This window comes from Poecile atricapillus, chromosome Z, assembly GCF_030490865.1.
Source record: "Poecile atricapillus isolate bPoeAtr1 chromosome Z, bPoeAtr1.hap1, whole genome shotgun sequence".
In the NCBI taxonomy this organism is placed as follows: domain Eukaryota; kingdom Metazoa; phylum Chordata; class Aves; order Passeriformes; family Paridae; genus Poecile; species Poecile atricapillus.
In genome coordinates this window covers 117,653,872-117,666,142 of record NC_081289.1, presented here as the reverse complement: position 1 = coordinate 117,666,142, position 12,271 = coordinate 117,653,872, and the positions used below count along the sequence as shown (strand labels likewise).

Below are 12,271 nucleotides of genomic sequence, written 5' to 3'. Positions count from 1 at the left end.
AAGTGCCAGTAATTGCATGATGAAAATATAATTTAAGATACATCGTCCTCAACATTGTTTGTTAAGAAGGGAGAATGAATAATTTTAATAGCAACTGTTTATTTGTAGTAGACTAATTTAATTTTCTCTGTTAAATATGTTCTGTGAAGTCATGTAGTACTCCATAATTTTTATCTGCCTACACATAGTATGAAAAAAGGAACTTCACTTTAGCATCTTTTAACTTTTTGTTACAGGCTAGTTTTTTTTTTTACAATTAATATTTTGATTTTTTGCTGCTATTTTTCCAGCACATGTGCAAATGTAGGCTCTAGTATCAAGTAATAGTTGCCTCATTCAGCAGAATATAAGAAATATGTGGTGTTAAAATGAAAAACACCTCAAATTTGAAAAGGTTTCATTCCCCTATTGGGATTTTAGTTAGAGTGCTGTCTAGTAACACTAAATTATTGAAAAGTGCATATAGGTTTATGTAATTTTTTAAAATTATTATTGTTTTTTATTTTTTGAGAAAACTCATGGAGGCTATTTTTCCCATCTGAGATGAGACAAATTCGTAGTCTGTAGTTAGAGGAAAGCTATGTTTTAAAAAGGATATTAGGTCAGATTTTGTTTTTTGTGTGCCCAAAGAACATTTATAAACTTTCACTTCTGAAAAAAAGTTGTGACTTTCTTTTTGCTTTTACAGGAGTCATAATCATTGTGTTGTTGATTTTGCTTTTCAAGGTACCCAGAAAATGGCGTCATAGAAATGGACACAGTTAATCTTCGACCCCGAGCAAGAACCATTCTGAAGTGGAGTGAACTAAAAGTGGGTGATGTGGTGATGGTTAACTACAATGTTGAGACACCAGAAGAAAGAGGATTTTGGTTTGATGCAGAAATTACCTCTTTGAGAGAAATCTCAAGGACTAACAAAGAGGTTCATGCTAAAATTCTGCTGGGGTAAGATTTGCTTGACCAACTCAGAAAATCTCTACATATCATATGAAGTGTGTTTAGTTTGGTTTTTTTTTACCTGCTAGTCACCACTAGATGAATCTTAATGTCATACTTTGATTCCACAGCTGTGTGAATTACAAAATTACAATGCATGGTTTTTACAATGTGGAGGCTTAACTGTAAGTCAGAATTTTTATTTTTCCTGAGATTGCTGGAGGCAACCATAAGGTTTTTTATGTACTATGTGTGATTCAGATTGATAAGAGTGTGTTCCAGTAATTTTTTAGATAATTGGGAACCCTTAGATCTCACTGAGTATGAGTCATCTCTGTTGGTTTGAATAAGTCTCTGAACTGGCTAAATAAAATTTTAAAGAATAAAATATTAATGTAGTATTACAACCTCTGATGACTAAAGTGTGGAGCTGTGAGATGTGGGAACTGCAAGTTTTCCTTGTGACTGAGATTACCTGAATATCTGTGCTTTGTTTTACTATTTAATTTTTAAACTTGCATATGGTTCTTTAGGAACCATGTTTTTGGGAGAGATCCTTAAGATACTGCAGTCAGTAAGCAATGTTACTGCCTTCTTGGGGATGAACAGATGACCCGTGATTGATTTAATGTTGGCATGCCCCCCATTTACTCTGGAGTGTTACTGTTCAGGGAGTGTATTTCTGAAAACTAACTGCATTCCTTGTCATTTACAAGGAGAGAGGATTTTATATCTGTAGGAAGACTTAGTGTGGGACGTGGTTACTTGGGAGAGACACACAGAAGTCTCTGAATCAGGTCTAATTTAGTGTTTTGTTTAAAGGTGCAGTCTTATCTGGTACTGGGAAATAGCAAAGATGCTGGCTTGGTAGAGCATGCAAGTAAATGAAAGTGTTTTGGGGATGAGTTTTAATTTTAGAAATACAGGAGTTTTATTAGACAATCCTGATGCATTATGATCATCTTCTATGAAGTAGAACAGGCACATGGGCTTGTTTTGTAGGCAAAGCAAAAAAACCTCAAACTCGAAATACAAGGCTAGAAAGAAAGTTAGTAGATATTTTGAATTATTAATTTGAAAGACAGAAGAGATTAAGAAATGAACAGTATCAATGGAGAGATGCAGATATTCATTGTAGTGCATTTAGTGCTAGTGACATTTGGTGAGTCAGGGGTGGGTTTCACAATCTTCTACAAATTGAACTCTCCAGAGAGTAGTTTACTTAAAGTTACGATGCCTGTTGATAAAAAAATTCTACAACTGTTGCCTACATGTATTCTTTCAGAGTTTTCTCCATACATTTAAAATAGGATAATCAAAATACATTCTATATTGGCAAAAGGAAGCTAATAAAAAATTCTGGTTGGAATTGGAATCTTAAGGGTAGTCTTTTCTATATCTAAATAAACTGATAGTTATGCTTCAAACTAGAAGATGCTGAATTCACATACTGTCAGTACTGTGGCAGTAGGGTTCCTTGTGATACTTACAGTTACTATCCTCTGGAAGGAGTTGGGAGGAAAACAACACAGTTGACAAATACCTATTCTAAGGTGATGAATCTAAGTCCATTTTTCAGATGGAATCATATTTCAGAGAATTTTCTTCCTAGTTAAGAACTCTGATTTCCTTTAAATGTTGATAGATTGTATATGCAGTAATCAACTTTTTGCAGAAAGTTTGGTTAACTGGTCCATGTCATTTCTTAAATTTATCAAAGAATAATTATGATCACCTGGACTACCCAACTCATTCCTCTCAGTAGTAAAAGAACAAGAAAAATCTCCTAGTATTCATAAATTTGTGTAAGGAGCATGCAAAAGAAATTGCTTTGAATTTCAGGCATGTTGATTTGCAAATTAAAAACCAATTTCAGTGTTTCATTTTTTATTAATTTATAATATAAACAATATAAAATACATTAGTTTTGAATTATAATGAAGTTGTTATTATTTTAATTTATAATAATATAATTAATATATTCCTATTCTATAATATTGATATGTGATTGAGTTCTTAACATGATGTTAGCATTACCTATTTGTCTCAAATAAAGGTGAAATTTATTTTGAATTTTTTATGATTATATGTTTGTGATTAATTGATTGTGTGCTAATGACTAGTTTTTTGTGTACTACTGGAGAGCAACCTTGGCAGGCAGTAAAGGGAAGCAGAGGTGGTCTTAGGGTTGCATCGGATCTATTCATCGCTTGGACTTTTACCTTTGTGGTACTATATCAAAGAGACTTTGTATTAAACAATTTTTACGCCATATTTGAAGGTTTGATTTATTGATCTGGTTGCTTTTGACAAAGATTTAATGGAGCTGTTGGCATAATCACAGGAAATAACAAGAATATACTGTTTGTGGTCATGCTTTGAAGCTGGTAGAACATATGATGAATACTTTTTTGGGCACACTGTTACTCATGCCTTAGTCATAACCAAAAGGAAAATTCCTGTACAATCTGTCATCATTAACTCATCTTTTGGAAAATATATATGAAATAGCGAATATTACCAAATAGAAGATGAGACTGAGCAGGGGAGGCAAACATGATTATGCAGAGTAATTGACCACTCATTATTCTCATTCTATAGTATTCACATTGCAGCTGAAACTTTTAATTGTAGGATGTCTAAAACAAACCGAAGAGGATTTTCTGTGTCTCAGATGCAAATACTAGGGAAACAGCAATGCTTTGGCTGTGGAATAGGACTTAAGGTTTCTCATGACTGTGTGTCCATGCTTGCAGATCAGCTTGTCTGGATGTGAGATTCTTATTTAGAAGTGTCTGTGGTACCTCTGAACTGATTTTAACTGCCAAGGTGCTGCATCTCCAGTTTTAGACATTCATTTTTTTCTTTGGGAAGAGTGTTTTATTTCATAAAGACAACACTTGTTTGTAATCCAGAATAATAAGACTTGTTGTCTTTGAGGCTAATGTTCACAATTTAACCATGGAGGCAGCAGATATATTAAAATTAACCATACCAAATCAAATCAAAGTAGATCAAATGATGCTCTGCATTTGCTTCTTCCTAGAATTGAAGACAGAGACCAAATTAGATCTTACTTTTCTTCAGTAAACCCTTGAAAGTCTGAGTTTAGCAAGGACTCTATCAATACCAAGACTCATATTTTGCTTAAACCTTTGGAGATGTGTAAGAATGTAGATATAAATTATGCAGAGTGAACATAATTTTTTTCTTTAGATGAGCGAATGTTTAATGAATTTGGTATCTTCACCTGTGCAGCTCTAAAAGAAAGTAATAGAATGGTCCTAAATTTTCATGTTCATATTTGTCATCTTTTAGTTCTGCAGGTTTTTGTATGAGAATTCCTGCTCCCAAAAAGGAAGTTTTTTTGCAGATTACTTTATCTTAATTTTTATTCCTATTGTATATTTCTATATATTTCTATTTTCTGTATATTTTTTTATATCTTATTGTATTTTTCTTGTAACCTGCCAGATCTGGTTTCTGTCTTCTTTTTTTCTTTTTTTTTTTACATGGGATGCATTCATATTTATCACCCCACTACTTCATTTATTCAGTCTAGCATGTTTTATCCTCAGAATGCAGTATGATATTTTAAAATTATGCTGTCTGTACAGATTTTACTTTAAATGTCTCCCTTTAACTCTTTTGGACAAGATTTTCTATTGATATTTAACTTCTGATTTTTTAAAAATCATACATATATTTGTTTTACAGCTTTGCAAAGGCACAGAAATTAAACACTTTACAGACTAGTGAGGTATTCTGTAATAGTGAGTGAAAAAAGCTGTGCATGGCGTTTTTTGTTTATAATTTCAAGCATTCTTGTACTTCTGTCAATTTCTATCTAGTTGAAAAGAAAGTTATTGGCAGTTGTACCTTGTTTTATTCGGAAAATAACAGTACCATACTTTGTATCACTCTCAGTATATATTGTGATCATCGTCATGTGAGAGTTGTCATGTTTTGGTAGGTGCCCTGTATTACAGTTCTCACAGTCTGTGTGAACACAGTTCTTCTTTAGGTCTGGAATTTTATTAATGTGATTTGTCTTCCTAATGCCTATATAATTTTCTACCCAACGTAACATCCTAGTGTATTTATTTTATTGTAGTGTCTTGGACTGTTGCTGGAAGGTCTGGGAGGACATTGTTTTGATGCTGTGTGAAATACTAACAATATTTACTTGGACCCATTTTGTCAAATAACTTTCATTCTTTATCAGCAAAGGTGTCATATTAATAAGAATTTTAATTGCTGAAGACCTTACCAGCTTTTTTGCACAGATGTAAAAGTGGCATATTTCTTCTAGGCAACAAAACTAGTAAAAAGGTGAATTTGTATCTCCCACTTTCCTCTTCCCTTTGTCAAGTCAGTGGAGTTGGCCACCTCCTTTGAAGAAGAGAACTCCCCTTGGATCAAGAAGACTGTTTCAAATAAAGAGAGATTCTGAGTGGCCAAGAAGCCTGCTGGGATTTTTGATGATGAATCTGTAGAGGTGGTGCCTAGAACTTTTAAGCATTTCTTTGTATTGCTTTTCCTAGTCTCTACAGCTAGAGATAGCTCTCTTTGTGATACACAGCCTTAGGGAATAATCTCACCACTCTTAACTGGAGTGACTCTTGACAACCAGAATGTTTTGCGTACTACTTAATTACCCTGCTGGACAAAAGAAATCATGTTAGTTGAAGTGGTGTGTGAGCAAAATTCTCTGCTTGAACTTATAAGGGAATAAGGAAATAAAACTGTTCGCTTTTAAATTCCAGATTAGGTTTTTAACCTTTCTTCCGTTGTGGTTTCAATTTTGAGGAAAAGTCAAGAGTTAAAAGATACAGTGGACACAAGGATAGAATATTATTAAAGAGACTTCAGAGTAGTGTGAAGTGCCTTCTGTTAATGATTCAGGTGCATAGGACAAGCTGCCCAGGAGATACTGGGACATCCTGAGTTCTAGAGAAAGATTGTTATTCAGGATGTATTGTTTCTGTCAAGTGTGAAACAGTAGAACTGTATCTGACTGGGAATAAGGCATGAAGAGAGCATGAGCAGAGTGAATCTTTTACCATTCACTGTAGTACTTGTCCTCTTTGCAAGGTCTTTATGAGATATAGTACCTTGCCTCAGCAACTATTTTATCAAACCCTTGGTGTTGATACAGGCTGTGGTGAACATACCAGAGCAGCTCTGCCCAGAAGGGTTTTGGGTTCGGTGGGTGAGACTGGGCATTCCCAGCCCACAAAATCAAACATGTCCTGGGCTGCATCCAGAGCAGCGTGGGCAGCAGGGCCAGGGAGGGGATTCTGCCCCTCTGCTCTGCTCTGGTGAGACCCTGGCTAGAACACTGCATCAAGCTCTGGGGTTCCTGGCAGGAGACAGAAAGGATATGGACCCATTGGAACAGGTCCCAAGGAGGCCACCAAGGTAGTTGAGGGAATGGAGCACCTCTTCTATTAGGAAAGGCTGGGAGAATTGGAATTGTTCCACCTGGAGAAGAAAAGGCTTTGGGGTCACTTAATTACAACCTTCCAGTACCTGAAGGGAGTCTTCAAAAAAGCTAGCGAGACTTTTTACAAGAGCGTGTAGTGACAGAACAAGGGGCAATGGTTTCAATAGGTTTAGAGTAGATAGTGGGAAGATTTTGTGGTAGAAGGGTGGTGAGGCATAGGAACAGGTTGCCCAGGGAAGCTGTGGATGCCCCATCCCTGTTAGTGCTCAAGGCCAGGTTGGATGGAGCTCTGAGCAGCTGGTGGAAAGTGTCCCTGTTCCTGTGTCCCTAGGAATTGGAACTAGATGATCTTTAAGGTCCCTTTCAACCCTACCATTCTGTGATTCTGTGAAAGAGTACATTCTGAGAAGCTTTGGCTGACTTATAGATACCCTTTTCTTGTTTCTTTCTCCTTTCCCTTTGGACAGAAATTTCCATTTTACAAACACTCAGTGATGGACATGTTCTACACAGATGATAGCTATTCCTTCGCACTCTTTACCTTCAGGCTTCATTGTTGTACCTTAAAGAGCACAAATCTTCGGGAGGTTCCCTTGAATAGAAAGGATATGAAGGATTTCTCTTTTACGATTTGCTTTCCCCTAATTCTTTTCTGATATGGAACAAATATTTTATCTGCATACTTCCCTTTTCCTGATTCTTAAAAAGAGAACATAAAAAGTAACTGTTTTGTCCTTTGTGCCATTTCCCTGCATATTGCCTGATCTTAACTAGCAGTATGGGGAAACTGAATGTTTCAGGTTGGTTTCCCAAAATGGAGGAAAAGTAGACTAGATGCTTGTAATTTGTGTTGAGTCTTCTGGACTGTGAATGTCCTGTTCTTTGAAATTCCAGAAGTTTAGTGGCAAACCATGTCTGCCTTACAGAGAGAGCCAAAGAGTAAGTAACCCAATTATTTAAGATCTTTTTAGTCCTGGTGGTGAAAAGCATAAGACTTTAAAGGGCAAATCATCCCAAGGAAAAGGAACAAGCAAATCCCGTGGATCAAAAAGTGGTTAAATGACACAGCTTGTGTCAACAGACATTTAACTTCTAATAATACCACTTTGACTTTTGTCCCTGACAACTGGAGAAAGACAAATACTGCATCAGTTTTAAAAGAGGACCAGTCAGCCTTATTTCAGTGTTGGGGACAGTTCTCATGAAGTGCTGGTGAAATTGTGATGATTAGGAATAGCCAGAGTGAAATTTTCTTCCAGGAGCAAATTGTGCCTTACAAGCTCATCTGCCTTCTGTGATAAAATTTTCTCTGTGACCAAGGGTAGAACAAAAGTTGTACTTTAATTCAGTGTGCAAGTGTCCCCATAATATGCTTTCCCAGTGTGATGATTCCTGTAGTAAACTGGGAGGATGGACAGCCAGGTGGTTAGAAAAAGAAAACATTGAATGATTTGGCTCAGAGGATAGTCATTACTAAGTTGCACACTACTTGGAAAATGATGACAGGCAAGGAACTTCAGGGATGTATCCTGAGACCTGTACCTTCAGTATCTTGTGGCAATACAGTGGCCTCTTGCCAAGTTTGCAGACACATTAAATTGATGGAAATTCAAGGGTGGTACTGCCAGTCAGACCTGAACCAAGCAGAGGAGGAATGGGTGGCAGGAGACTCAATAAAGTCAAGGTGGATAAATGCAGAGTTTTTTTCTACCTGGGAAGGCACAGCCCCTTGAAGCAGTACTGACTGGGGAGTAGCTTCGATGGGCGAGATCTGTGGGTCTTGATAGGAAGCAAGGTGAATATGTGCCAGCAGTGTGTAATGAAGATTAACAATATTTGGGCTGTATAAAAAGAAGGGTAAGTAGAAGACTGGGGAAAGTTATTTACTCTCCTTTACTAAGTACTAATTAAACTGCATCAAGAATATTCCACTCATCTCTAAACACACACTCTCTCATCTAAATGGACAAAAGAGATACATAAAATGCAGTGAATTTCAGCACAGGGGAGAAATTTGGTTCTTTGGATTACATCTAAAAGCTTAACATTTCAATTAATTATGTATTAAAACAATTGCTTTAGCAACAACAAGAAAAAGCATAAGTAAAAGGTGTTAAAATTTCAGATGTTTTGGGTGTCCTGTTACTGTAAGATAAAAGCATATTTTGAAGGTGAAGAATGGGTTGACTTGGATCTTGAGGGTTTTGGTTGGTTTTCCAGAACATAAATTATATCTTCAGTATTTGTAAGTGTCCTTTCTCTAATAAACATGCAGACTTGGAACCACAGAGTCTTTTGACTTGCTTTTTAGGAGAGTGATATTTAGAAATGTTTTCAAGTTTAATTTCTTCCCACTGAGGAATGTAAGTCCAAAGAGAAGAGGAAGAACAGAAGAAAACAAATATAAGTGCAAAAAGGCATGCTGTGGGTGGATGGGAAACAGTGGTGAGCACAATATTAGGCAAAGCATTATGAAAATAAAAAAGAAAAAAGGAGTGGTGTTGAGCTACACTAAATGGTGATACATTTAAGAGAAACTTTGAGGATGGAGATTTGAGATTGCTCAAGCAGGATCAGCCAGATCAGTTTGTCTAGGACTAAGTGTAGTTGGGGTTTTAATAATATTATGGATGGTTACTCAGCAAGCTCTCTGAACAATCCACTGTAAAAAGAAAATCCACTCTTGCCCCACAAAATGCTTTTTTCATGTGTTTGTACCTCTTACCCTGGCCATGGACCACTTAGAAGAGCCTGGTTCCCTGTTAATACACTTAGTTAAGAGCCCTCCTGGCACAGCCCTCTGTTCTCTAGACTAAACACTCCTGTATCAAGGATATTCTGTATCATTCTATTAATCATTTTTGTAACCCTTCCCTGGAGCCACTCTTGTAAACCCATCTCGGTGTTATCTGGGGAGCCTACACCTGGCCTAACTAATGCTGAGTCATGATTGGCGTTTCCCTTCCCTCTATCTGCTGGCAGTGCTGCTCTTAATGTAATCCAGGAAGCTGTGGATCTTCTTTGCTTGCAAGGGCATATAACTGGTTTATAGTCAGCTTGTTTTTTTATATTCCTCAAGGTCTCTCTCTACCAGGCTGCTGTCCAGTCAGGTGGAGATACTCAGCAGGTACTGGTACTCCCTCTGTGCAGGACTTGAATCTTTTTTTGTTGGACATGATGAAATTCCTTTCTGTTCAACTCTAAATGGTGGCAGAGGCAGCTAATACTCACTTCCCAGGGTCTGAGGCTGATCAGTCTGTCATCAGTCTTCCCTCTTGAAGTTAGATGTGATATTTGCTCTCCTCTATTTAACAGGAGGGCGTAATCACCTTTCAGTAACAGGACTAAGAGTACATTCATTCAAACATTAGGCAGCTCCCTCGAAGCTCAAGAGTGTGACCTCTTAGAGCCAATAGACTTCTATATGTCCTGTGTAAGTACTCCATAACCTAATCTTCCACCAACTCTAAGTCTTCCTTGCTTTGCCTATTCCTTCTCCTCTTGGGGACCTCAGGTTCCTAAACACTGGTCTTAGCAGTAAATACTTGAGCAAAGATAGTGCTGAGTACCTTGGTTTTTCTGTGTTACTGTCATCAGCTATATTTAGCAGTGGCCCCACATTTTCTCTAGTTTTCCTTTCATGTCATAGAATTTTACTCCCTAGATTCAAATCAAGGTAGACCTTGGCTTTCCCAACCCTATGCCCACACAGTAAGATACCTCTTCCTACCCTAGATCAGCCATCCCAGCTTCCATCTCTTACATGTTTCCTTTTTATATCTAAGCTCCTTATTCATTTTTGCAGGCTTTCCATTGTCTTTGATATCCTGCATATAGTGATAGACCATTTTTGAGCTGGGGATGGTCCTTAAATATCAATTAACTTTACTAGGCCCTTCTGTACTGGGTATCTTGTAGGGTTTTTCTAAGTAGATCTCTTCAGAGATTACGTTCTCCTGTCCTGAAATCTGGGGTTGTCTTGTACTTTATGCTTCCTCTAAGGCTTCTGAACTCCATCATCTTACCATCATTGCAGACAAACTAGACAAACTGTAACATCCCATGACAAGTTCTTCAGTTTGTATATATCAGGTCTATCAATTTGCTTTTCCATGATCAGCATGTTGTCACTACTGCACTCCAGAAATTCCCTATATTGTGTTCTGCTTTGTTGACCTTCCAGCAGATGCCACAGTGCTTCAAGTTCCCTGTGAGAACAGGGCTTGTAAGCATGAAACTTTTTCCAGTTGTCTGAAGGAGTCTTCATATATTCACTCCCTGTAGCAGGCACCTGTTACAGCATCAATAATGTTGTGTCTGCTAGCCTTGACCAGCAGGCTCTTGACTGGCTCCTGATCTGCCTCATATAAAGAACAACTGCTCTTAATCTTCCTAGCCTCTTCTTCCTGCAGACCCCAGTCACACCATGTCTCCGTGATCCCAGTGTTGTCGTGGAGTTGCATTAATTATACAAACCTCTGTAATCCCCTTTGTTCATTGCCCATGCATTGGTGTATAGATGTTTCAGGGAGACACCAAAGTGTGCTTTTCTCACTTGTTTTTGGGGAATCTCTCCAACAGTTAAACCCACAAGTCTATGGGCATTTGGATTTATCAATATAAAAATAATGACAAGGATTATCAGAGATTCCAGACAAACATATAAGACCTGGAAAGGCTGTATTACCATTTTGTAATGGTGATTAGACACTTAAATGGAGGATTTAGTATCATTCTCTAATGAAATTGGAAATCATGGTGGAATCATTTGCTGTAAGTTTTCCTAAGAGTTGGAATGAAGAAATAAGGAATGAAGATATTCTAAAATAAGCAGCTGCCCTCTAAATGCCAAATTAGTTAGGACCTCTTTTTCTCTCTAGGATTTTCACACTGCAGGAATTCTTGGTGAATTAGGTTCATTGTGTTCTGAGCAGGAGATTCCCTGCATGCCAAGTTTTTTCATTACACTAATGCCTTCATATACACTTAAGCCGTGATAATAAATTCATTACAAACTTTCTAGTCTAGAAATGTGGGTTTGTCCTTTTTTCAAGCAGTTCTCTATGCATTTGGTTTGATACAGCCATCCTTTGGAAATGTCTTTGTGAATCTACGATTCTGTGCCATTGGATTCTTCTATGATTTCTGAAGGTGGATACTTTTTTTTTTTTTTTTTTTTTTTTTTTTTTTTGTAAAATGTTGGTTTTGTTTGATTTTGGTTGGTTTTAAAGCACCTCACATGTGGGATGTTTGTTGGTGATTTATTCACTTAGGTTTGCGGGATATTTGTGTGGTTTGTGGTTTTTGGGTTTGTGGTTTTTGGTGGGTTTGGTTTTTTGGTTTGTATTTTGTTGTGGTTTTGGGTTTCTTTTCCCCCAGCGTGCTTAATATGTTTCTGTACTTTCAGGACTCTTTCTTTTCTGTTCTTTTTTTTTGGAATATCTTTTCATCTTGACAGTATCTCTGTGAGTTTGTTATGAAGGGAGGTGCTTCTTCTCTTGTCTTTGTTTTTGAGTTGAGGTTCTCACTCAGTCTGGCAGGGTTCACAGATTGGTCTCTGGTAGTTGTCTTAGCTCATGATGAGTGTGTGCTGCATCTACTCACTGAATTGCAATACAATTTAACCTCTTATAGTAAGAACCACTTTTTTTGTATCTTTGCTTCTTCCTGGCCTGAAGGAACTTGTTGACTAGCCCAGATCCTTGGAACAATGTCTTGAACAAGTCCTTAGCGTTGTTTCTGTGCACTGCAGTTCAGTCTGCAAATACACAGAAAAGTCGACTGAGCTTAGACCATGCCACATGATGCCAAGCACAGTTCTTGTATCTTTGCTTTTCATATATGAAGCCTTTGGTATACTACCTTAATAGGTCATTGACCTGCTTTTTT

At 37.3% G+C, this 12,271-nt stretch overlaps 1 protein-coding gene across 5 annotated transcripts in view; it reads left to right on the top strand.

Annotated features, from left to right (window-relative positions):
* Positions 1 to 12,271, top strand: part of UHRF2 (ubiquitin like with PHD and ring finger domains 2) — a 78,778-nt gene that overhangs the window by 29,022 nt on the left and 37,485 nt on the right. For all 5 annotated transcript variants that reach the window (XM_058827582.1, XM_058827581.1, XM_058827580.1 and 2 more), the window contains exon 4: positions 727 to 945. In XM_058827582.1, the coding sequence (XP_058683565.1) occupies positions 727 to 945 (219 nt within the window). The remainder of the gene's footprint in view (positions 1 to 726; positions 946 to 12,271) is intronic.